The 23,354-nt window shown below is 33.0% G+C and overlaps 1 protein-coding gene across 1 annotated transcript in view; it reads right to left on the reverse strand.

Moving 5' to 3' along the window:
* Nucleotides 1-1,291: 1,291 nt before the first annotated feature.
* LOC149784407 (uncharacterized) overlaps nt 1,292-23,354 on the reverse strand; it is a 105,941-nt gene continuing 83,878 nt past the window's right edge. Inside the window, exons 14-19 of the mRNA XM_089932986.1 lie at nt 20,256-20,294; nt 14,686-14,724; nt 9,064-9,102; nt 4,377-4,393; nt 3,318-3,356; nt 1,292-1,355 (exon numbers count right to left, since the gene is read on the reverse strand). Of these exons, the coding sequence (XP_089789112.1) occupies nt 1,292-1,355; nt 3,318-3,356; nt 4,377-4,393; nt 9,064-9,102; nt 14,686-14,724; nt 20,256-20,294 (237 nt within the window). The remainder of the gene's footprint in view (nt 1,356-3,317; nt 3,357-4,376; nt 4,394-9,063; nt 9,103-14,685; nt 14,725-20,255; nt 20,295-23,354) is intronic.

A 23,354-nucleotide genomic window follows, 5' to 3' on the forward strand; every position in this document is an offset into this window, starting at 1 on the left:
ATGCGGACATGATTTGAAATACTGTTCGAAGTCTGATACATGCAGACATGTAACATTTAAGTTTTATATCCTGTCATATTTGGGACGGAAACCTATCTCGCCTACAAAAAATTTCTTTTGTAATCCAGGAAAAACTTGCAAAAACACATCGATATTTTGCTTAAGACACTGTCCACTACCCATATAATTTTACAATATTCGCCGGTATCGTGACATTTATCTTTTCATGATATTGCACATTTAAACATCGTGCATAAATATTAATACTGGTATATGTTAGCGATAAGAATCGCAAACAAACCTATCCACACACAGACACACATGCAGTTTCTCTGTCTCTATCTCATATATATTTATAAGTATATGAAATGTATATACTTACCTGTAGAATCCCTGTTCCAGATGAGACATTGTATCCGAGTTGAAGAAAAAAATTAATACCTGTATACATTACCGTAATGAAACACATACATACACACATACAGACACACAACCAAATTGTCTGTCTTCTTCTCACTCACTTCCTCTCGCAAAGATATATAGATATATATATATATATATATATATATATATATATATATATATATATATATATATATATATAGACAGATAGATAGATAGATAGATAGATATCTCGTATTTAGTTACCTTTGAATCCCTTGAATCCCGTGTATGCAATCGGACAGGTAGAGGGCACTGAAGATATTAATTTATTCAATTTTCGAAATAATTGTCCTTTCTATAATTAATAATGTTGACTGAAAGAGATCTATATAATGATATCTCAGTGCAAGATTATATATCAATAATATCGTTATGTTTAAGTAAATGTGCTAAAATAAAGTCTGGTTTATTTTCTTCTTACTATTCAAGTCCAAATTATCTTTCCTCCACAAATTCTATTTACACAGGAATAAGGCTGTCATATTAGCAACATCTACAATGCTTTCAATCTTGAATTCTCTAACTTAATTAATATATATCATCTTGTCGCTTAATAATGTCAAACCTGAAATAAGAATCAGGTTTGTCTTCTTATTCCAACACATATATTTGAATTCATACATGCATATTTCTAAAGCTCACATTACAGACAACGAAATACACACATAACGTTTCTCGTTCCATGAAAAACCGCCCATTTCAGCCATTGGCCTTAGCACAATTTGCCAAACACCAAGTCAAAACCAGGTGGACTAGAATTGAAATAATTTTGGAATCCTGACGTGTGCACAGATCAAGATAACTAACTTTTCCTTCCCGTGATCTCTAGCAAAGAAACCTATCGGGCCTACAATAACTTTGTTTCCTGATGCAGGAAACTCTTGTTAACATTACCAAACTCCAGCTTCGAGCTGAAGAAAAATAAATGTAATATTTAAATTCAGTGCACAACACAGTGCAGTTTATGTGTCAAAGGATATAAAACTAGGATAATAACACTTCTAACGAACACGAATAAATAAGCATTTCACAACATTTCCAAAACGATGCAATATCCCTCTGCATCGTGATATTTACCTCTTCATGACATTGTACATTTAGCGAAAGTTAGTGTTATCAATCTGATACATTTCCTAGTCGTTACGTCCATTTCTATTTTATTCAGATTCATTATCTAACAGGGATATTTAATATTTTCTCCAAAGACAATAGTTAGGCTTCCAATTTTCGAGCATATTGTATCAAAGATTTATGTTTCAATATTACATTTTATTCCAAGATGTGCGTAATGTCCAAACATAAGTCTTTCATTCCTATCTGTCAATATTCGTCATTGATCGGACAGGCATCAAGGTTGGGATATTTAAGCACATAACTCATTGTTCTACAAATTTATTTCCTATTCAACTTTGTTCTGTGATCTACCCCAATAAGGTATGAGACATGAAAATGATGATGATGACATAAACTCTTGGAATTGTGGGATATAAATGGACTTCAATACGACGAATATAATTTACGATGTAATGAAATATTTTATTCCAGGTTTGATTGTACGGATTCAAAAATCAGCATATGCTACAAAATCAACATCCTTTCATTCCCAAATATCAGTAAAAAACATTTGCTTTAGTCATTGCCCGGTTCGATAAAAATTACTTCCTATGATCTTCCGTACAAATGAACGTTGCACAGATTGACTGAAATAGGAACCCTTTCAGATAAAAGTTCTAAAAGGCTGATACCATGACAAAAATAATCATGTAATTTGAAATAAATATTAGCCCTTTTCAGTACCCAATCTAAGAATCGAGAATGATGACGCATCGTACGCGCTAAACATATTAACTTATCAATATGCATCGCCTTGTTGTTGAATCATCCTAAAAACATTAAATCATAATGAGGTTAGTTCTCCTATTGGAACACGCACACACAGCATTAAAATTTAAAAATATAACAAGAAGATAGATATACACACGACTCCAAAAAGACATGCAAAAATAAAGAATTCGGCTGAACACCATACGACTTTGATCCGCCATTATTGTAACTTTACCTGTCATGAAATTGCTTTAGTAGTAAGGTTAATAAAGCACAAGGATACCTATATCAAGCTTTTACAACCTCTCTCTTGTCACACATATGATATCGATGCAATCAAACTATGTAAATATGTCGCGTACATCAAAAGCGACAGAGAGTGCGGATATATATTTACTAACAACTTCCATTCCGGTCATATTTGAGAGACAGATAATACTTCTAAATGTGACAGAGACTATTCCTTTTGCATGCATGGCACCATTGCAAACATTCTCCAATATATTGTCTGTCATAAGAACATAGCCCATACCGCACATCTAGAGACATCCTTTCTAAACGTGCCAATGCAGAGATAGAAATATAAAACGCAACGTTTTCATTTTCATGTAATCCTCACATTTCAGCCATTGACAATTCTTTGCTAAACATTAATTCAAAACAAGGCGGATATGAATTGAAATAATGTTCGAGGTCTGATACATGCAGACATGTAACATTTAAGTTTTATATCCTGTCATATTTGGGACGGAAACCTATCTCCCTTACAAAAAATTTCTTTTGTAATCCAGGAAAAACATGCAAAAACACATCGATATTTTGCTTAAGACACTGTCCACTACCCATATAATTTTACAATATTCGCCGGTATCGTGATATTTACCTTTTCATGATATTGCACATCTAATCATCGTGCATAAATATTAATACTGGTATATGTTAGCGACAAGAATCGCAAACAAACCCATCCACACACAGACACACATGCAGTTTCTCTGTCTCTGTCAATCTGATATATATTTATATGTATATGAAATGTGTATACTTACCTGTAGAATCCCTGTTCCAGATGAGACATTGTATCCGGGCTGAAGAAAAAAAATTAATACCTGTATACATTACCGTAATGAAACAAGTACATATACACATACAGACACACAACCAAACTGTTTGTTTTCTTCTCACTATCTCGCTCTCGCAAAGATATATATATATATATATATATATATATATATATATATATATATATATATATATATATATAGATATAGATATAGATAGATAGATAGATAGATAGATAGATATCTCGTATTTAATTACCTTTGAATCCCTTGAATCCCATGTATTCAATCGGACAGGTATAGCGCACTGAAGATATTAATTTATTCAATTTAGATATATCGTATTTAATTACCTTTGAATCCCTTGAATCCCATGTATTCAATGGCACAGGTATAGCGCACTGAAGATATTAATTTATTCAATTTTCGAAATAATTGTCCTTTCTATAATTAACAATTTTGACTGAAAGAGATCTATATAATGATATCTCAGTGCAAGATTATATATCAATAATATCGTTATGTTTAAGTAAATGTGCTAAAATAAAGTCTGGTTTATTTTCTTCTGACTATTCAAGTCCAAATTATCTTTCCTCCACAAATTCTATTTACACAGGAATAAGGCTGTCATATTAGCAACATCTACAACGCTTTCTCTCAATCTTGAATTCTCTAACTTAATTAATATATATCATCTTGTCGCTTAATAATGTCAAACCTGAAATAAGAATCAGGTTTGTCTTCTTATTCCAACACATATATTTGAATTCATACATACATATTTCTAAAGCTCACATTACAGACAACGAAATACACACAAAACGTTTCTCGTTCCATGAAAAACTGCCCATTTCAGCCATTGGCCTTAGCACAATTTGCCAAACACCAAGTCAAAACCAGGTGGACTAGAATTGAAATAATTCTGGAATCCTGACGCGTGCACAGATGAAGATAATTAACGTTTCCTTCCCGTGATCTCTAGCAAAGAAACCTATCGGGCCTACAATAACTTTGTTTCCTGATGCAGGAAACTCTTGTTAACATTACCAAACTCCAGCTTCGAGCTGAAGAAAAATAAATGTAATATTTAAATTCAGTGCACAACACAGTGCAGTTTATGTGTCAAAGGATATAAAACTAGGATAATAACACTTCTTACGAACACGTATAAATAAGCATTTCACAACATTTCCAAAACGATGCAATATCCCTCCGCATCGTGATATTTACCTCTTCATGACATTGTACATTTAGCGAAAGTTAGTGTTATCAATCTGATACATTTCCTAGTCGTTACGTCCATTTCTATTTTATTCAGATTCATTATCTGACAGGGATATTTAATATTTTCTCCAAAGACAATAGTTAGGCTTCCAATTTTCGAGCATATTGTATCAAAGATTTATGTTTCAATATTGCATTTTATTCCAAGATGTGCGTAATGTCCAAACATAAGTCTTTCATTCCTATCTGTCAATATTCGTCATTGATCGGACAGGCATCAAGGTTGGGATATTTAAGCACATAACTCATTGTTCTACAAATTTATTTTCCTATTCAACTTTGTTCTGTGATCTACCCCAATAAGGTATGAGACATGAAAATGATGATGATGACATAAACTCTTGGAATTGTGGGATATAAATGGACTTCACTATGACGAATATAATTTACGATGTAATGAAATATTTTATTCCAGGCTTGATTGTACGGATTCAAAAGTCAGCATATGCTACAAAATCAACATCCTTTCATTCCCAAATATCAGAAAAAACATTTGCTTTAGTCATTGCCTGGTTAATAGTGAAGGGGGATACCCTAGCGTCAATGGGAATTAGCATTACAGAACCCCTTGGGACAATCTAGCGTCAATGGAAAATTAACATGGAGAAAAATCGTGGGACAATCTAGCGTCAAGGGAATTTAACATGGGAATAAATCGTGGGACTGTCTAGCGTCAAGGGAAATTTAACATGGGAATAAATCGTGGGACTGTCTAGCGTCAAGGGGAATTGAATATGGGATTTTTTTTTTGAAAAAGAATTTTTTTAAATTTAAATTTAATTTTAAAAAAAGGGGTAGGCAGTGGAAAGGCTATCTCTTTTCGAGAAATATGGGGGCCCTGAAAAGGGCCTTTGGGTTTTCTTCTTCTAATTTCTTCTTTTTCTCCACCAAGTTCTTATTTTATCTCCTACACTCTTCTTCCCTTTCTTTTTTTCTTCTCCTCCTCTTCTTTCTTCTTCTCTTCCTCCTCTTTCTCCTCTTCTTTCTTCCTCTTTTCATTTTCTTCTTCTTTTTCAATTTTTTCGTTCCATTTGCGTATTCTTATTCTTTCCTCTTCATCCTCCTTCTCCTCCTTTATCTCTTTCATGACACCACTAATCTTGTCCTTTGCTTTTCTTAAGTTATTAATTTCCATCTTTACACGATGGGGACTATAGGAATAATGATGATGATGATGACATAAACTCTTGGAATTGTGGGATATAAATGGACTTCACTATGACGAATATAATTTACGATGTAATGAAATATTTTATTCCAGGCTTGATTGTACGGATTCAAAAATCAGCATATGCTACAAAATCAACATCCTTTCATTCCCAAATATCAGTAAAAAACATTTGCTTTAGTCATTGCCCGGTTCGATAAAAATTACTTCCTATGATCTTCCGTACAAATGAACGTTGTACAGATTAACTGAAATAGGAACCCTTTCAGATAAAAGTTCTAAAAGGCTGATACCATGACAAAAATAATTATGTAATTTGAAATAAATATTAGCCCCTATCAGTATCCAATCTAAGAATCGAGAATGATGACGCATCGTACGCGCTAAACATATTAACTTATCAATATGCATCGCCTTGTTGTTGAATCATCCTAAAAACATTAAATCATAATGAGGTTAGTTCTCCTATTGGAAAACGCACACACAGCATTAAAATTTAAAAATATAACAAGAAGATAGATATACACACGACTCCAAAAAGACATGCAAAAATAAAGAATTCAGCTGAACACCATATGACTTTGATCCGCCATTATTGTATCTTTACCTGTCATGAAATTGCTTTAGTAGTAAGGTTAATAAAGCACAAGGATACCTATATAAAACTTTTACAACCTCTCTCTTGTCACACATATTATATCGATGTAATCAAACTATGTAAATATGTCGCGTACTTCAAAAGCGACAGAGAGTGCGGATATATATTTACTAACAACTTCCATTCCGGTCATATTTTAGAGACATATAATACTTTCTAAATGTGACAGAGACTATTCCTTTTACATACATGGCACCATTGCAAACATTCTCCAATATATTGTCTGTCATAAGAACAGAGCCCATACCGCAAATCTAGAGACATCCTTTCTAAACGTGCCAATGCAGAGATAGAAATATAAAACGCAACGTTTTCATTTTCATGTAAACCTCACATTTCAGCCGTTGACAATTCTTTGCTAAACATTAATTCAAAACAAGGCGGATATGAATTGAAATACTTTTGGAAGCCTGGCACGCGCTGAGATCAAAACATTTCGATATTATTTCCTTTCCTGTTAAAGACAGAAACAAATATCGACTAAAACAAATTTGTTTCGCAATCCAAGAAACACTTGCAACAAGGATCAATACTTTGTTTAAGACACAGGCCATGACCATATAAATTTACAATATCCGCCCGTATCGCGAAATGTACCTATTGAAGATATTGCGTATTTAAAACATCCCGCATAAAAATTAATACTGGTACTTATTTCCGTAAGTAAACAATGCGTACCCAGACACACACAAACTCACACGCAATCCCTCTCTGCCTCTATCTCCGTCGCATTGGGAAACACGCAAACACGCACACATACATACACACACATGCAAACACGCACACATACACACATACACATTCAAGCACGCACACATATATACAAACACACAAACACATACACACACACACAGATATATATATATATATATATATATATATATATATATATATATATATATATATATATATATATATATATACACACACACACATGTATACAATTATCCTTACAGTTTCGACATTCGATACTTCTTCGCACTGAAAAGAAAGGTATTTAACAATTAAATTCATTGCATAACAACATGCAGTTTAAGTTTCAAAATATATTAAACAAAGATATGAACGCTAGCAACGAACACGTACAAATAAGCATTTCACATTTTCTAAAAGGAGAGAATTTCCCTCCGCATTGTGACACTTATCTCTTTACGACATTGCACATTTAGGAAAAGTTATATATTTCAATTTGCTGCATTGCCTAGTGGTTATGTCTATATATATTTTATTCATATTCATTACCTGACATGAGTGTTTGTTAATTTCTTCAAAGATAATCTTCTTTAGATTTTTAATTTTCGAGCATAGGGTAACAAATATTTATTTTCCTGGATTGTATTTTATTCTATTATTTGAATAATTTCCAAATAATGTTGTTTCATTCCTATCCGTCAATATTCCACATTGATCCGCCAGACATCAAGTTTCCGATATTTAAGCATATAATTCATTATTTTACAACTATATTGTCTATTCCACTTTGCTCTGTGATCTACCCCAATAACGTATGAGATATGAAAATGATGAAGATGACATAAACTCTTGGAATTGAGGGATATAAAGGGCCGTCATTAATGGAATGGAATTTATGACCTAATGAAATATTTTATTTTAGTTTCGATTGTATGGATTCAACCATCAGCATATACTACAAAACCAAACATTCTTTCGTTAACAAATATCGTAGAAGCATTCGCTTCATTCATTACAGTGAATTATGTCCATGAACTTGCATGCAAAAGAACGTTGTACAAATTAATTAAATATTGGAACGCTTTGAGATATAAGTTCAAAACGTCTGACACCATGGCAAAGTCATCATATAGTTTCAAATAAATATTCAACCCTGTCAGTACCCAATTCTAGCATCGAGGATAATGACACATCGTACGCGCTAAACATATTAACTTATTAATATTCATCGTCTTGTTGAATAATCCTAAGATGAAAATCATAAAACTTCTAGAGTTGTCATTGGAACACACATTCAGCATTTCAATAAAAAAATATATACAAGAAAATCGATCAAAGCACGACCAAAAAAAGACACGCAAAAGCAAATGATTCGACAGAACACCAAACGACATTGACCCGCCATTATTGTAACTTTACCTTTCGTGAAACTGCAATGGTAGTAAAATTAACAAAGCACAGAGAGATTTATACAAAAACTGTACAACTCCTCTCTTGTCATATTTTATCCATTGACCATAACTTGTTATTCATCAAGTCAAAACTATGCGGACATGATTTGAAATACTGTTCGAAGTCTGATACATGCAGACATGTAACATTTAAGTTTTATATCCTGTCATATTTGGGACGGAAACCTATCTCGCCTACAAAAAATTTCTTTTGTAATCCAGGAAAAACTTGCAAAAACACATCGACATTTTGTTTAAGACACTGTCCACTACCCATATAATTCTACAATTTTCGCCGGTATCGTGACATTTACCTTTCCATGATATTGCACATTTAAACATCGTGCATAAATATAAATACTGGTATATGTTAGCGATAAGAATCGCATACAAACCCATCCACACACAGACACACATGCAGTTTCTCTGTCTCTGTCTATCTCATATATATTTATATGTATATGAAATGTATATACTTACCTGTAGAATCCCTGTTCCAGATGAGACATTGTATCCGCGCTGAAGAAAAAAAATTAATACCTGTATACATTACCGTAATGAAACACATACATACACACATACAGACACACAACCAAACCATCTGTTTTCTTCTCACTCTCTCCTTCTCGCAAAGATATATATATATATATATATATATATATATATATATATATATATATATATATATATATATATATATATATATATATATATATCGTATTTAATTACCTTTGAATCCCTTGAATCCCATGTATCCAATCGGACAGGTATAGCGCACTGAAGATATTAATTTATTCAATTTTCGAAATAATTGTCCTTTCTATAATTAATAATGTTGCCTGAAAGAGATCTATATAATGATATCTCAGTGCAAGATTTTGTATCAATAATATCGTTATGTTTAAGTAAATGTGCTAAAATAAAGTCTGGTTTATTTTCTTCTAACTATTCAAGTCCAAATTATCTTTTCTCCACGAATTTCTATTTACACAAGAGTAAGGTTGTCATATTAGCAACATCTACAACGCTTTCTCTCAATCTTGAACTCTCTAACTTAATTAATATATATCATCTTATCGCTTAATAATGTCAAACCTGAAATAAGAATCAGGTTTGTCTTCTTATTCCAACACATATATTTGAATTCATACATGCATATTTCTAAAGCTCACATTACAGACAACGAAATACACACACTATGTTTCTCGTTCCATGAAAACCGCCCATTTCAGCCATTGGCCTTAGCACAATTTGCCAAACACCAAGTCAAAACCAGGTGGACTAGAATTGAAATAATTCTGGAATCCTGACGCGTGCACAGATGAAGATAATTAACGTTTCCTTCCCGTGATCTCTAGCAAAGAAACCTATCGGGCCTACAATAACTTTGTTTCCTGATGCAGGAAACTCTTGTTAACATTACCAAACTCCAGCTTCGAGCTGAAGAAAAATAAATGTAATATTTAAATTCAGTGCACAACACAGTGCAGTTTATGTGTCAAAGGATATAAAACTAGGATAATAACACTTCTTACGAACACGTATAAATAAGCATTTCACAACATTTCCAAAACGATGCAATATCCCTCCGCATCGTGATATTTACCTCTTCATGACATTGTACATTTAGCGAAAGTTAGTGTTATCAATCTGATACATTTCCTAGTCGTTACGTCCATTTCTATTTTATTCAGATTCATTATCTGACAGGGATATTTAATATTTTCTCCAAAGACAATAGTTAGGCTTCCAATTTTCGAGCATATTGTATCAAAGATTTATGTTTCAATATTGCATTTTATTCCAAGATGTGCGTAATGTCCAAACATAAGTCTTTCATTCCTATCTGTCAATATTCGTCATTGATCGGACAGGCATCAAGGTTGGGATATTTAAGCACATAACTCATTGTTCTACAAATTTATTTCCTATTCAACTTTGTTCTGTGATCTACACCAATAAGGTATGAGACATGAAAATGATAATGATGACATAAACTCTTGGAATTGTGGGATATAAATGGACTTCACTATGACGAATATAATTTACGATGTAATGAAATATTTTATTCCAGGCTTGATTGTACGGATTCAAAAATCAGCATATGCTACAAAATCAACATCCTTTCATTCCCAAATATCAGAAAAAACATTTGCTTTAGTCATTGCCCGGTTAGTAGTGAAGGGGGATACCCTAGCGTCAATGGGAATTAGCATTACAGAACCCCTTGGGACAATCTAGCGTCAATGGAAAATTAACATGGAGAAAAATCGTGGGACAATCTAGCGTCAAGGGAATTTAACATGGGAATAAATCGTGGGACTGTCTAGCGTCAAGAGAAATTTAACATGGGAATAAATCGTGGGACTGTCTAGCGTCAAGGGGAATTGAATATGGGATTTTTTTTTTAAAAAACAATTTTTTTAAATTTAAATTTAATTTTAAAAAAAGGGGTAGGCAGTGGAAAGGCTATCTCTTTTCGAGAAATATGGGGGCCCTGAAAAGGGCCTTTGGGTTTTCTTCTTCTAATTTCTTCTTTTTCTCCACCAAGTTCTTATTTTATCTCCTACACTCTTCTTCCCTTTCTTTTTTTTCTTCTCCTCCTCTTCTTTCTTCTTCTCTTCCTCCTCTTTCTCCTCTTCTTTCTTTCTCTTTTCATTTTCTTCTTCTTTTTCAATTTTTTCGTTCCATTTGCGTATTCTTATTCTTTCCTCTTCATCCTCCTTCTCCTCCTTTATCTCTTTCATGACACCACTAATCTTGTCCTTTGCTTTTCTTAGTTATTAATTTCCATCTTTACACGATGGGGACTATAGGAATAATGATGATGATGATGACATAAACTCTTGGAATTGTGGGATATAAATGGACTTCACTATGACGAATATAATTTACGATGTAATGAAATATTTTATTCCAGGCTTGATTGTACGGATTCAAAAATCAGCATATGCTACAAAATCAACATCCTTTCATTCCCAAATATCAGAAAAAACATTTGCTTAAGTCATTGCCCGGTTCGATAAAAATTTCTTCCTATGATCTTCCGTACAAATGAACGTTGTACAGATTAACTGAAATAGGAACCCTTTCAGATAAAAGTTCTAAAAGGCTGATACCATGACAAAAATAATTATGTAATTTGAAATAAATATTAGCCCCTATCAGTACCCAATCTAAGAATCGAGAATGATGACGCATCGTACGCGCTAAACATATTAACTTATCAATATGCATCGCCTTGTTGTTGAATCATCCTAAAAACATTAAATCATAATGAGGTTAGTTCTCCTATTGGAAAACGCACACACAGCATTAAAATTTAAAAATATAACAAGAAGATAGATATACACACGACTCCAAAAAGACATGCAAAAATAAAGAATTCAGCTGAACACCATATGACTTTGATCCGCCATTATTGTATCTTTACCTGTCATGAAATTGCTTTAGTAGTAAGGTTAATAAAGCACAAGGATACCTATATAAAACTTTTACAACCTCTCTCTTGTCACACATATTATATCGATGTAATCAAACTATGTAAATATGTCGCGTACTTCAAAAGCGACAGAGAGTGCGGATATATATTTACTAACAACTTCCATTCCGGTCATATTTTAGAGACATATAATACTTTCTAAATGTGACAGAGACTATTCCTTTTACATACATGGCACCATTGCAAACATTCTCCAATATATTGTCTGTCATAAGAACAGAGCCCATACCGCAAATCTAGAGACATCCTTTCTAAACGTGACAATGCAGAGATGGAAATATAAAACGCAACGTTTTCATTTTCATGTAAACCTCACATTTCAGCCGTTGACAATTCTTTGCTAAACATTAATTCAAAACAAGGCGGATATGAATTGAAATACTTTTGGAAGCCTGGCACGCGCTGAGATCAAAACATTTCGATATTATTTCCTTTCCTGTTAAAGACAGAAACAAATATCGACTAAAACAAATTTGTTTCGCAATCCAAGAAACACTTGCAACAAGGATCAATACTTTGTTTAAGACACAGGCCATGACCATATAAATTTACAATATCCGCCCGTATCGCGAAATGTACCTATTGAAGATATTGCGTATTTAAAACATCCCGCATAAAAATTAATACTGGTACTTATTTCCGTAAGTAAACAATGCGTACCCAGACACACACAAACTCACACGCAATCCCTCTCTGCCTCTATCTCCGTCGCATTGGGAAACACGCAAACACGCACACATACATACACACACATGCAAACACGCACACATACACACATACACATTCAAGCACGCACACATATATACAAACACACAAACACATACACACACACACAGATATATATATATATATATATATATATATATATATATATATATATATATATATATATATATATACACACACACACATGTATACAATTATCCTTACAGTTTCGACATTCGATACTTCTTCGCACTGAAAAGAAAGGTATTTAACAATTAAATTCATTGCATAACAACATGCAGTTTAAGTTTCAAAATATATTAAACAAAGATATGAACGCTAGCAACGAACACGTACAAATAAGCATTTCACATTTTCTAAAAGGAGAGAATTTCCCTCCGCATTGTGACACTTATCTCTTTACGACATTGCACATTTAGGAAAAGTTATATATTTCAATTTGCTGCATTGCCTAGTGGTTATGTCTATATATATTTTATTCATATTCATTACCTGACATGAGTGTTTGTTAATTTCTTCAAAGATAATCTTCTTTAGATTTTTAATTTTCGAGCATAGGGTAACAAATATTTATTTTCCTGGATTGTATTTTATTCTATTATTTGAATAATTTCCAAATAATGTTGTTTCATTCCTATCCGTCAATATTCCACATTGATCCGCCAGACATCAAGTTTCCGATATTTAAGCATATAATTCATTATTTTACAACTATATTGTCTATTCCACTTTGCTCTGTGATCTACCCCAATAACGTATGAGATATGAAAATGATGAAGATGACATAAACTCTTGGAATTGAGGGATATAAAGGGCCGTCATTAATGGAATGGAATTTATGACCTAATGAAATATTTTATTTTAGTTTCGATTGTATGGATTCAACCATCAGCATATACTACAAAACCAAACATTCTTTCGTTAACAAATATCGTAGAAGCATTCGCTTCATTCATTACAGTGAATTATGTCCATGAACTTGCATGCAAAAGAACGTTGTACAAATTAATTAAATATTGGAACGCTTTGAGATATAAGTTCAAAACGTCTGACACCATGGCAAAGTCATCATATAGTTTCAAATAAATATTCAACCCTGTCAGTACCCAATTCTAGCATCGAGGATAATGACACATCGTACGCGCTAAACATATTAACTTATTAATATTCATCGTCTTGTTGAATAATCCTAAGATGAAAATCATAAAACTTCTAGAGTTGTCATTGGAACACACATTCAGCATTTCAATAAAAAAATATATACAAGAAAATCGATCAAAGCACGACCAAAAAAAGACACGCAAAAGCAAATGATTCGACAGAACACCAAACGACATTGACCCGCCATTATTGTAACTTTACCTTTCGTGAAACTGCAATGGTAGTAAAATTAACAAAGCACAGAGAGATTTATACAAAAACTGTACAACTCCTCTCTTGTCATATTTTATCCATTGACCATAACTTGTTATTCATCAAGTCAAAACTATGCGGACATGATTTGAAATACTGTTCGAAGTCTGATACATGCAGACATGTAACATTTAAGTTTTATATCCTGTCATATTTGGGACGGAAACCTATCTCGCCTACAAAAAATTTCTTTTGTAATCCAGGAAAAACTTGCAAAAACACATCGACATTTTGTTTAAGACACTGTCCACTACCCATATAATTCTACAATTTTCGCCGGTATCGTGACATTTACCTTTCCATGATATTGCACATTTAAACATCGTGCATAAATATAAATACTGGTATATGTTAGCGATAAGAATCGCATACAAACCCATCCACACACAGACACACATGCAGTTTCTCTGTCTCTGTCTATCTCATATATATTTATATGTATATGAAATGTATATACTTACCTGTAGAATCCCTGTTCCAGATGAGACATTGTATCCGCGCTGAAGAAAAAAAATTAATACCTGTATACATTACCGTAATGAAACACATACATACACACATACAGACACACAACCAAACCATCTGTTTTCTTCTCACTCTCTCCTTCTCGCAAAGATATATATATATATATATATATATATATATATATATATATATATATATATCGTATTTAATTACCTTTGAATCCCTTGAATCCCATGTATCCAATCGGACAGGTATAGCGCACTGAAGATATTAATTTATTCAATTTTCGAAATAATTGTCCTTTCTATAATTAATAATGTTGCCTGAAAGAGATCTATATAATGATATCTCAGTGCAAGATTTTGTATCAATAATATCGTTATGTTTAAGTAAATGTGCTAAAATAAAGTCTGGTTTATTTTCTTCTAACTATTCAAGTCCAAATTATCTTTTCTCCACGAATTTCTATTTACACAAGAGTAAGGTTGTCATATTAGCAACATCTACAACGCTTTCTCTCAATCTTGAACTCTCTAACTTAATTAATATATATCATCTTATCGCTTAATAATGTCAAACCTGAAATAAGAATCAGGTTTGTCTTCTTATTCCAACACATATATTTGAATTCATACATGCATATTTCTAAAGCTCACATTACAGACAACGAAATACACACACTATGTTTCTCGTTCCATGAAAACCGCCCATTTCAGCCATTGGCCTTAGCACAATTTGCCAAACACCAAGTCAAAACCAGGTGGACTAGAATTGAAATAATTCTGGAATCCTGACGCGTGCACAGATGAAGATAATTAACGTTTCCTTCCCGTGATCTCTAGCAAAGAAACCTATCGGGCCTACAATAACTTTGTTTCCTGATGCAGGAAACTCTTGTTAACATTACCAAACTCCAGCTTCGAGCTGAAGAAAAATAAATGTAATATTTAAATTCAGTGCACAACACAGTGCAGTTTATGTGTCAAAGGATATAAAACTAGGATAATAACACTTCTTACGAACACGTATAAATAAGCATTTCACAACATTTCCAAAACGATGCAATATCCCTCCGCATCGTGATATTTACCTCTTCATGACATTGTACATTTAGCGAAAGTTAGTGTTATCAATCTGATACATTTCCTAGTCGTTACGTCCATTTCTATTTTATTCAGATTCATTATCTGACAGGGATATTTAATATTTTCTCCAAAGACAATAGTTAGGCTTCCAATTTTCGAGCATATTGTATCAAAGATTTATGTTTCAATATTGCATTTTATTCCAAGATGTGCGTAATGTCCAAACATAAGTCTTTCATTCCTATCTGTCAATATTCGTCATTGATCGGACAGGCATCAAGGTTGGGATATTTAAGCACATAACTCATTGTTCTACAAATTTATTTCCTATTCAACTTTGTTCTGTGATCTACACCAATAAGGTATGAGACATGAAAATGATAATGATGACATAAACTCTTGGAATTGTGGGATATAAATGGACTTCACTATGACGAATATAATTTACGATGTAATGAAATATTTTATTCCAGGCTTGATTGTACGGATTCAAAAGTCAGCATATGCTACAAAATCAACATCCTTTCATTCCCAAATATCAGAAAAAACATTTGCTTTAGTCATTGCCCGGTTAGTAGTGAAGGGGGATACCCTAGCGTCAATGGGAATTAGCATTACAGAACCCCTTGGGACAATCTAGCGTCAATGGAAAATTAACATGGAGAAAAATCGTGGGACAATCTAGCGTCAAGGGAATTTAACATGGGAATAAATCGTGGGACTGTCTAGCGTCAAGAGAAATTTAACATGGGAATAAATCGTGGGACTGTCTAGCGTCAAGGGGAATTGAATATGGGATTTTTTTTTTAAAAAACAATTTTTTTAAATTTAAATTTAATTTTAAAAAAAGGGGTAGGCAGTGGAAAGGCTATCTCTTTTCGAGAAATATGGGGGCCCTGAAAAGGGCCTTTGGGTTTTCTTCTTCTAATTTCTTCTTTTTCTCCACCAAGTTCTTATTTTATCTCCTACACTCTTCTTCCCTTTCTTTTTTTTCTTCTCCTCCTCTTCTTTCTTCTTCTCTTCCTCCTCTTTCTCCTCTTCTTTCTTTCTCTTTTCATTTTCTTCTTCTTTTTCAATTTTTTCGTTCCATTTGCGTATTCTTATTCTTTCCTCTTCATCCTCCTTCTCCTCCTTTATCTCTTTCATGACACCACTAATCTTGTCCTTTGCTTTTCTTAGTTATTAATTTCCATCTTTACACGATGGGGACTATAGGAATAATGATGATGATGATGACATAAACTCTTGGAATTGTGGGATATAAATGGACTTCACTATGACGAATATAATTTACGATGTAATGAAATATTTTATTCCAGGCTTGATTGTACGGATTCAAAAATCAGCATATGCTACAAAATCAACATCCTTTCATTCCCAAATATCAGAAAAAACATTTGCTTAAGTCATTGCCCGGTTCGATAAAAATTTCTTCCTATGATCTTCCGTACAAATGAACGTTGTACAGATTAACTGAAATAGGAACCCTTTCAGATAAAAGTTCTAAAAGGCTGATACCATGACAAAAATAATTATGTAATTTGAAATAAATATTAGCCCCTATCAGTACCCAATCTAAGAATCGAGAATGATGACGCATCGTACGCGCTAAACATATTAACTTATCAATATGCATCGCCTTGTTGTTGAATCATCCTAAAAACATTAAATCATAATGAGGTTAGTTCTCCTATTGGAAAACGCACACACAGCATTAAAATTTAAAAATATAACAAGAAGATAGATATACACACGACTCCAAAAAGACATGCAAAAATAAAGAATTCAGCTGAACACCATATGACTTTGATCCGCCATTATTGTATCTTTACCTGTCATGAAATTGCTTTAGTAGTAAGGTTAATAAAGCACAAGGATACCTATATAAAACTTTTACAACCTCTCTCTTGTCACACATATGATATCGATGCAATCAAACTATGTAAATATGTCGCGTACTTCAAAAGCGACAGAGAGTGCGGATATATATTTACTAACAACTTCCATTCCGGTCATATTTTAGAGACATATAATACTTTCTAAATGTGACAGAGACTATTCCTTTTACATACATGGCACCATTGCAAACATTCTCCAATATATTGTCTGTCATAAGAACATAGCCCATACCGCAAATCTAGAGACATCCTTTCTAAACGTGACAATGCAGAGATGGAAATATAAAACGCAACGTTTTCATTTTCATGTAAACCTCACATTTCAGCCGTTGACAATTCTTTGCTAAACATTAATTCAAAACAAGGCGGATATGAATTGAAATACTTTTGGAAGCCTGGCACGCGCTGAGATCAAAACATTTCGATATTATTTCCTTTCCTGTTAAAGACAGAAACAAATATCGACTAAAACAAATTTGTTTCGCAATCCAAGAAACACTTGCAACAAGGATCAATACTTTGCTTAAGACACAGGCCATGACCATATAAATTTACAATATCCGCCCGTATCGCGAAATGTACCTATTGAAGATATTGCGTATTTAAAACATCCCGCATAAAAATTAATACTGGTACTTATTTCCGTAAGTAAACAATGCGTACCCAGACACACACAAACTCACACGCAATCCCTCTCTGCCTCTATCTCCCTCGCATTGGGAAACACGCAAACACGCACACATACATACACACACATGCAAACACGCACACATACACACATACACATTCAAGCACGCACACATATATACAAACACACAAACACACACACACACACAGATATATATATATATATATATATATATATATATATATATATATATATATATACACACATGTATACAATTATCCTTACAGTTTCGACATTCGATACTTCTTCGCACTGAAAAGAAAGATATTTAACAGTTAAATTCATTGCATAACAACATGCAGTTTAAGTTTCAAAATATATTAAACAAAGATATGAACGCTAGCAACGAACACGTACAAATAAGCATTTCACATTTTCAAAAAGGAGAGAATTTCCCTCCGCATTGTGACACTTATCTCTTTACGACATTGCACATTTAGGAAAAGTTATATATTTCAATTTGCTGCATTGCCTAGTGGTTATGTCTATATATATTTTATTCATATTCATTACCTGACATGAGTGTTTGTTAATTTCTTCAAAGATAATCTTCTTTAGATTTTTAATTTTCGAGCATAGGGTAACAAATATTTATTTTCCTGGATTGTATTTTATTCTATTATTTGAATAATTTCCAAATAATGTTGTTTCATTCCTATCCGTCAATATTCCACATTGATCCGCCAGACATCAAGTTTCCGATATTTAAGCATATAATTCATTATTTTACAACTATATTGTCTATTCCACTTTGCTCTGTGATCTACCCCAATAACGTATGAGATATGAAAATGATGAAGATGACATAAACTCTTGGAATTGAGGGATATAAAGGGCCGTCATTAATGGAATGGAATTTATGACCTAATGAAATATTTTATTTTAGTTTCGATTGTATGGATTCAACCATCAGCATATACTACAAAACCAAACATTCTTTCGTTAACAAATATCGTAGAAGCATTCGCTTCATTCATTACAGTGAATTATGTCCATGAACTTGCATGCAAAAGAACGTTGTACAAATTAATTAAATATTGGAACGCTTTGAGATATAAGTTCAAAACGTCTGACACCATGGCAAAGTCATCATATAGTTTCAAATAAATATTCAACCCTGTCAGTACCCAATTCTAGCATCGAGGATAATGACACATCGTACGCGCTAAACATATTAACTTATTAATATTCATCGTCTTGTTGAATAATCCTAAGATGAAAATCATAAAACTTCTAGAGTTGTCATTGGAACACACATTCAGCATTTCAATAAAAAAATATATACAAGAAAATCGATCAAAGCACGACCAAAAAAAGACACGCAAAAGCAAATGATTCGACAGAACACCAAACGACATTGACCCGCCATTATTGTAACTTTACCTTTCGTGAAACTGCAATGGTAGTAAAATTAACAAAGCACAGAGAGATTTATACAAAAACTGTACAACTCCTCTCTTGTCATATTTTATCCATTGACCATAACTTGTTATTCATCAAGTCAAAACTATGCGGACATGATTTGAAATACTGTTCGAAGTCTGATACATGCAGACATGTAACATTTAAGTTTTATATCCTGTCATATTTGGGACGGAAACCTATCTCGCCTACAAAAAATTTCTTTTGTAATCCAGGAAAAACTTGCAAAAACACATCGACATTTTGTTTAAGACACTGTCCACTACCCATATAATTCTACAATTTTCGCCGGTATCGTGACATTTACCTTTCCATGATATTGCACATTTAAACATCGTGCATAAATATAAATACTGGTATATGTTAGCGATAAGAATCGCATACAAACCCATCCACACACAGACACACATGCAGTTTCTCTGTCTCTGTCTATCTCATATATATTTATATGTATATGAAATGTATATACTTACCTGTAGAATCCCTGTTCCAGATGAGACATTGTATCCGCGCTGAAGAAAAAAAATTAATACCTGTATACATTACCGTAATGAAACACATACATACACACATACAGACACACAACCAAACCATCTGTTTTCTTCTCACTCTCTCCTTCTCGCAAAGATATATATATATATATATATATATATATATATATATATATATATATATATATATATATATATATATATATATATATATATATCGTATTTAATTACCTTTGAATCCCTTGAATCCCATGTATCCAATCGGACAGGTATAGCGCACTGAAGATATTAATTTATTCAATTTTCGAAATAATTGTCCTTTCTATAATTAATAATGTTGCCTGAAAGAGATCTATATAATGATATCTCAGTGCAAGATTTTGTATCAATAATATCGTTATGTTTAAGTAAATGTGCTAAAATAAAGTCTGGTTTATTTTCTTCTAACTATTCAAGTCCAAATTATCTTTTCTCCACGAATTTCTATTTACACAAGAGTAAGGTTGTCATATTAGCAACATCTACAACGCTTTCTCTCAATCTTGAACTCTCTAACTTAATTAATATATATCATCTTATCGCTTAATAATGTCAAACCTGAAATAAGAATCAGGTTTGTCTTCTTATTCCAACACATATATTTGAATTCATACATGCATATTTCTAAAGCTCACATTACAGACAACGAAATACACACACTATGTTTCTCGTTCCATGAAAACCGCCCATTTCAGCCATTGGCCTTAGCACAATTTGCCAAACACCAAGTCAAAACCAGGTGGACTAGAATTGAAATAATTCTGGAATCCTGACGCGTGCACAGATGAAGATAATTAACGTTTCCTTCCCGTGATCTCTAGCAAAGAAACCTATCGGGCCTACAATAACTTTGTTTCCTGATGCAGGAAACTCTTGTTAACATTACCAAACTCCAGCTTCGAGCTGAAGAAAAATAAATGTAATATTTAAATTCAGTGCACAACACAGTGCAGTTTATGTGTCAAAGGATATAAAACTAGGATAATAACACTTCTTACGAACACGTATAAATAAGCATTTCACAACATTTCCAAAACGATGCAATATCCCTCCGCATCGTGATATTTACCTCTTCATGACATTGTACATTTAGCGAAAGTTAGTGTTATCAATCTGATACATTTCCTAGTCGTTACGTCCATTTCTATTTTATTCAGATTCATTATCTGACAGGGATATTTAATATTTTCTCCAAAGACAATAGTTAGGCTTCCAATTTTCGAGCATATTGTATCAAAGATTTATGTTTCAATATTGCATTTTATTCCAAGATGTGCGTAATGTCCAAACATAAGTCTTTCATTCCTATCTGTCAATATTCGTCATTGATCGGACAGGCATCAAGGTTGGGATATTTAAGCACATAACTCATTGTTCTACAAATTTATTTCCTATTCAACTTTGTTCTGTGATCTACACCAATAAGGTATGAGACATGAAAATGATAATGATGACATAAACTCTTGGAATTGTGGGATATAAATGGACTTCACTATGACGAATATAATTTACGATGTAATGAAATATTTTATTCCAGGCTTGATTGTACGGATTCAAAAGTCAGCATATGCTACAAAATCAACATCCTTTCATTCCCAAATATCAGAAAAAACATTTGCTTTAGTCATTGCCCGGTTAGTAGTGAAGGGGGATACCCTAGCGTCAATGGGAATTAGCATTACAGAACCCCTTGGGACAATCTAGCGTCAATGGAAAATTAACATGGAGAAAAATCGTGGGACAATCTAGCGTCAAGGGAATTTAACATGGGAATAAATCGTGGGACTGTCTAGCGTCAAGAGAAATTTAACATGGGAATAAATCGTGGGACTGTCTAGCGTCAAGGGGAATTGAATATGGGATTTTTTTTTTAAAAAACAATTTTTTTAAATTTAAATTTAATTTTAAAAAAAGGGGTAGGCAGTGGAAAGGCTATCTCTTTTCGAGAAATATGGGGGCCCTGAAAAGGGCCTTTGGGTTTTCTTCTTCTAATTTCTTCTTTTTCTCCACCAAGTTCTTATTTTATCTCCTACACTCTTCTTCCCTTTCTTTTTTTTCTTCTCCTCCTCTTCTTTCTTCTTCTCTTCCTCCTCTTTCTCCTCTTCTTTCTTCCTCTTTTCATTTTCTTCTTCTTTTTCAATTTTTTCGTTCCATTTGCGTATTCTTATTCTTTCCTCTTCATCCTCCTTCTCCTCCTTTATCTCTTTCATGACACCACTAATCTTGTCCTTTGCTTTTCTTAGTTATTAATTTCCATCTTTACACGATGGGGACTATAGGAATAATGATGATGATGATGACATAAACTCTTGGAATTGTGGGATATAAATGGACTTCACTATGACGAATATAATTTACGATGTAATGAAATATTTTATTCCAGGCTTGATTGTACGGATTCAAAAATCAGCATATGCTACAAAATCAACATCCTTTCATTCCCAAATATCAGAAAAAACATTTGCTTAAGTCATTGCCCGGTTCGATAAAAATTTCTTCCTATGATCTTCCGTACAAATGAACGTTGTACAGATTAACTGAAATAGGAACCCTTTCAGATAAAAGTTCTAAAAGGCTGATACCATGACAAAAATAATTATGTAATTTGAAATAAATATTAGCCCCTATCAGTACCCAATCTAAGAATCGAGAATGATGACGCATCGTACGCGCTAAACATATTAACTTATCAATATGCATCGCCTTGTTGTTGAATCATCCTAAAAACATTAAATCATAATGAGGTTAGTTCTCCTATTGGAAAACGCACACACAGCATTAAAATTTAAAAATATAACAAGAAGATAGATATACACACGACTCCAAAAAGACATGCAAAAATAAAGAATTCAGCTGAACACCATATGACTTTGATCCGCCATTATTGTATCTTTACCTGTCATGAAATTGCTTTAGTAGTAAGGTTAATAAAGCACAAGGATACCTATATAAAACTTTTACAACCTCTCTCTTGTCACACATATGATATCGATGCAATCAAACTATGTAAATATGTCGCGTACTTCAAAAGCGACAGAGAGT

The sequence above is a fragment of the Sinohyriopsis cumingii genome, chromosome 14 (assembly GCF_028554795.1).
Source record: "Sinohyriopsis cumingii isolate HCF-2022 chromosome 14, ASM2855479v2, whole genome shotgun sequence".
NCBI lineage: Eukaryota > Metazoa > Mollusca > Bivalvia > Unionida > Unionidae > Sinohyriopsis > Sinohyriopsis cumingii.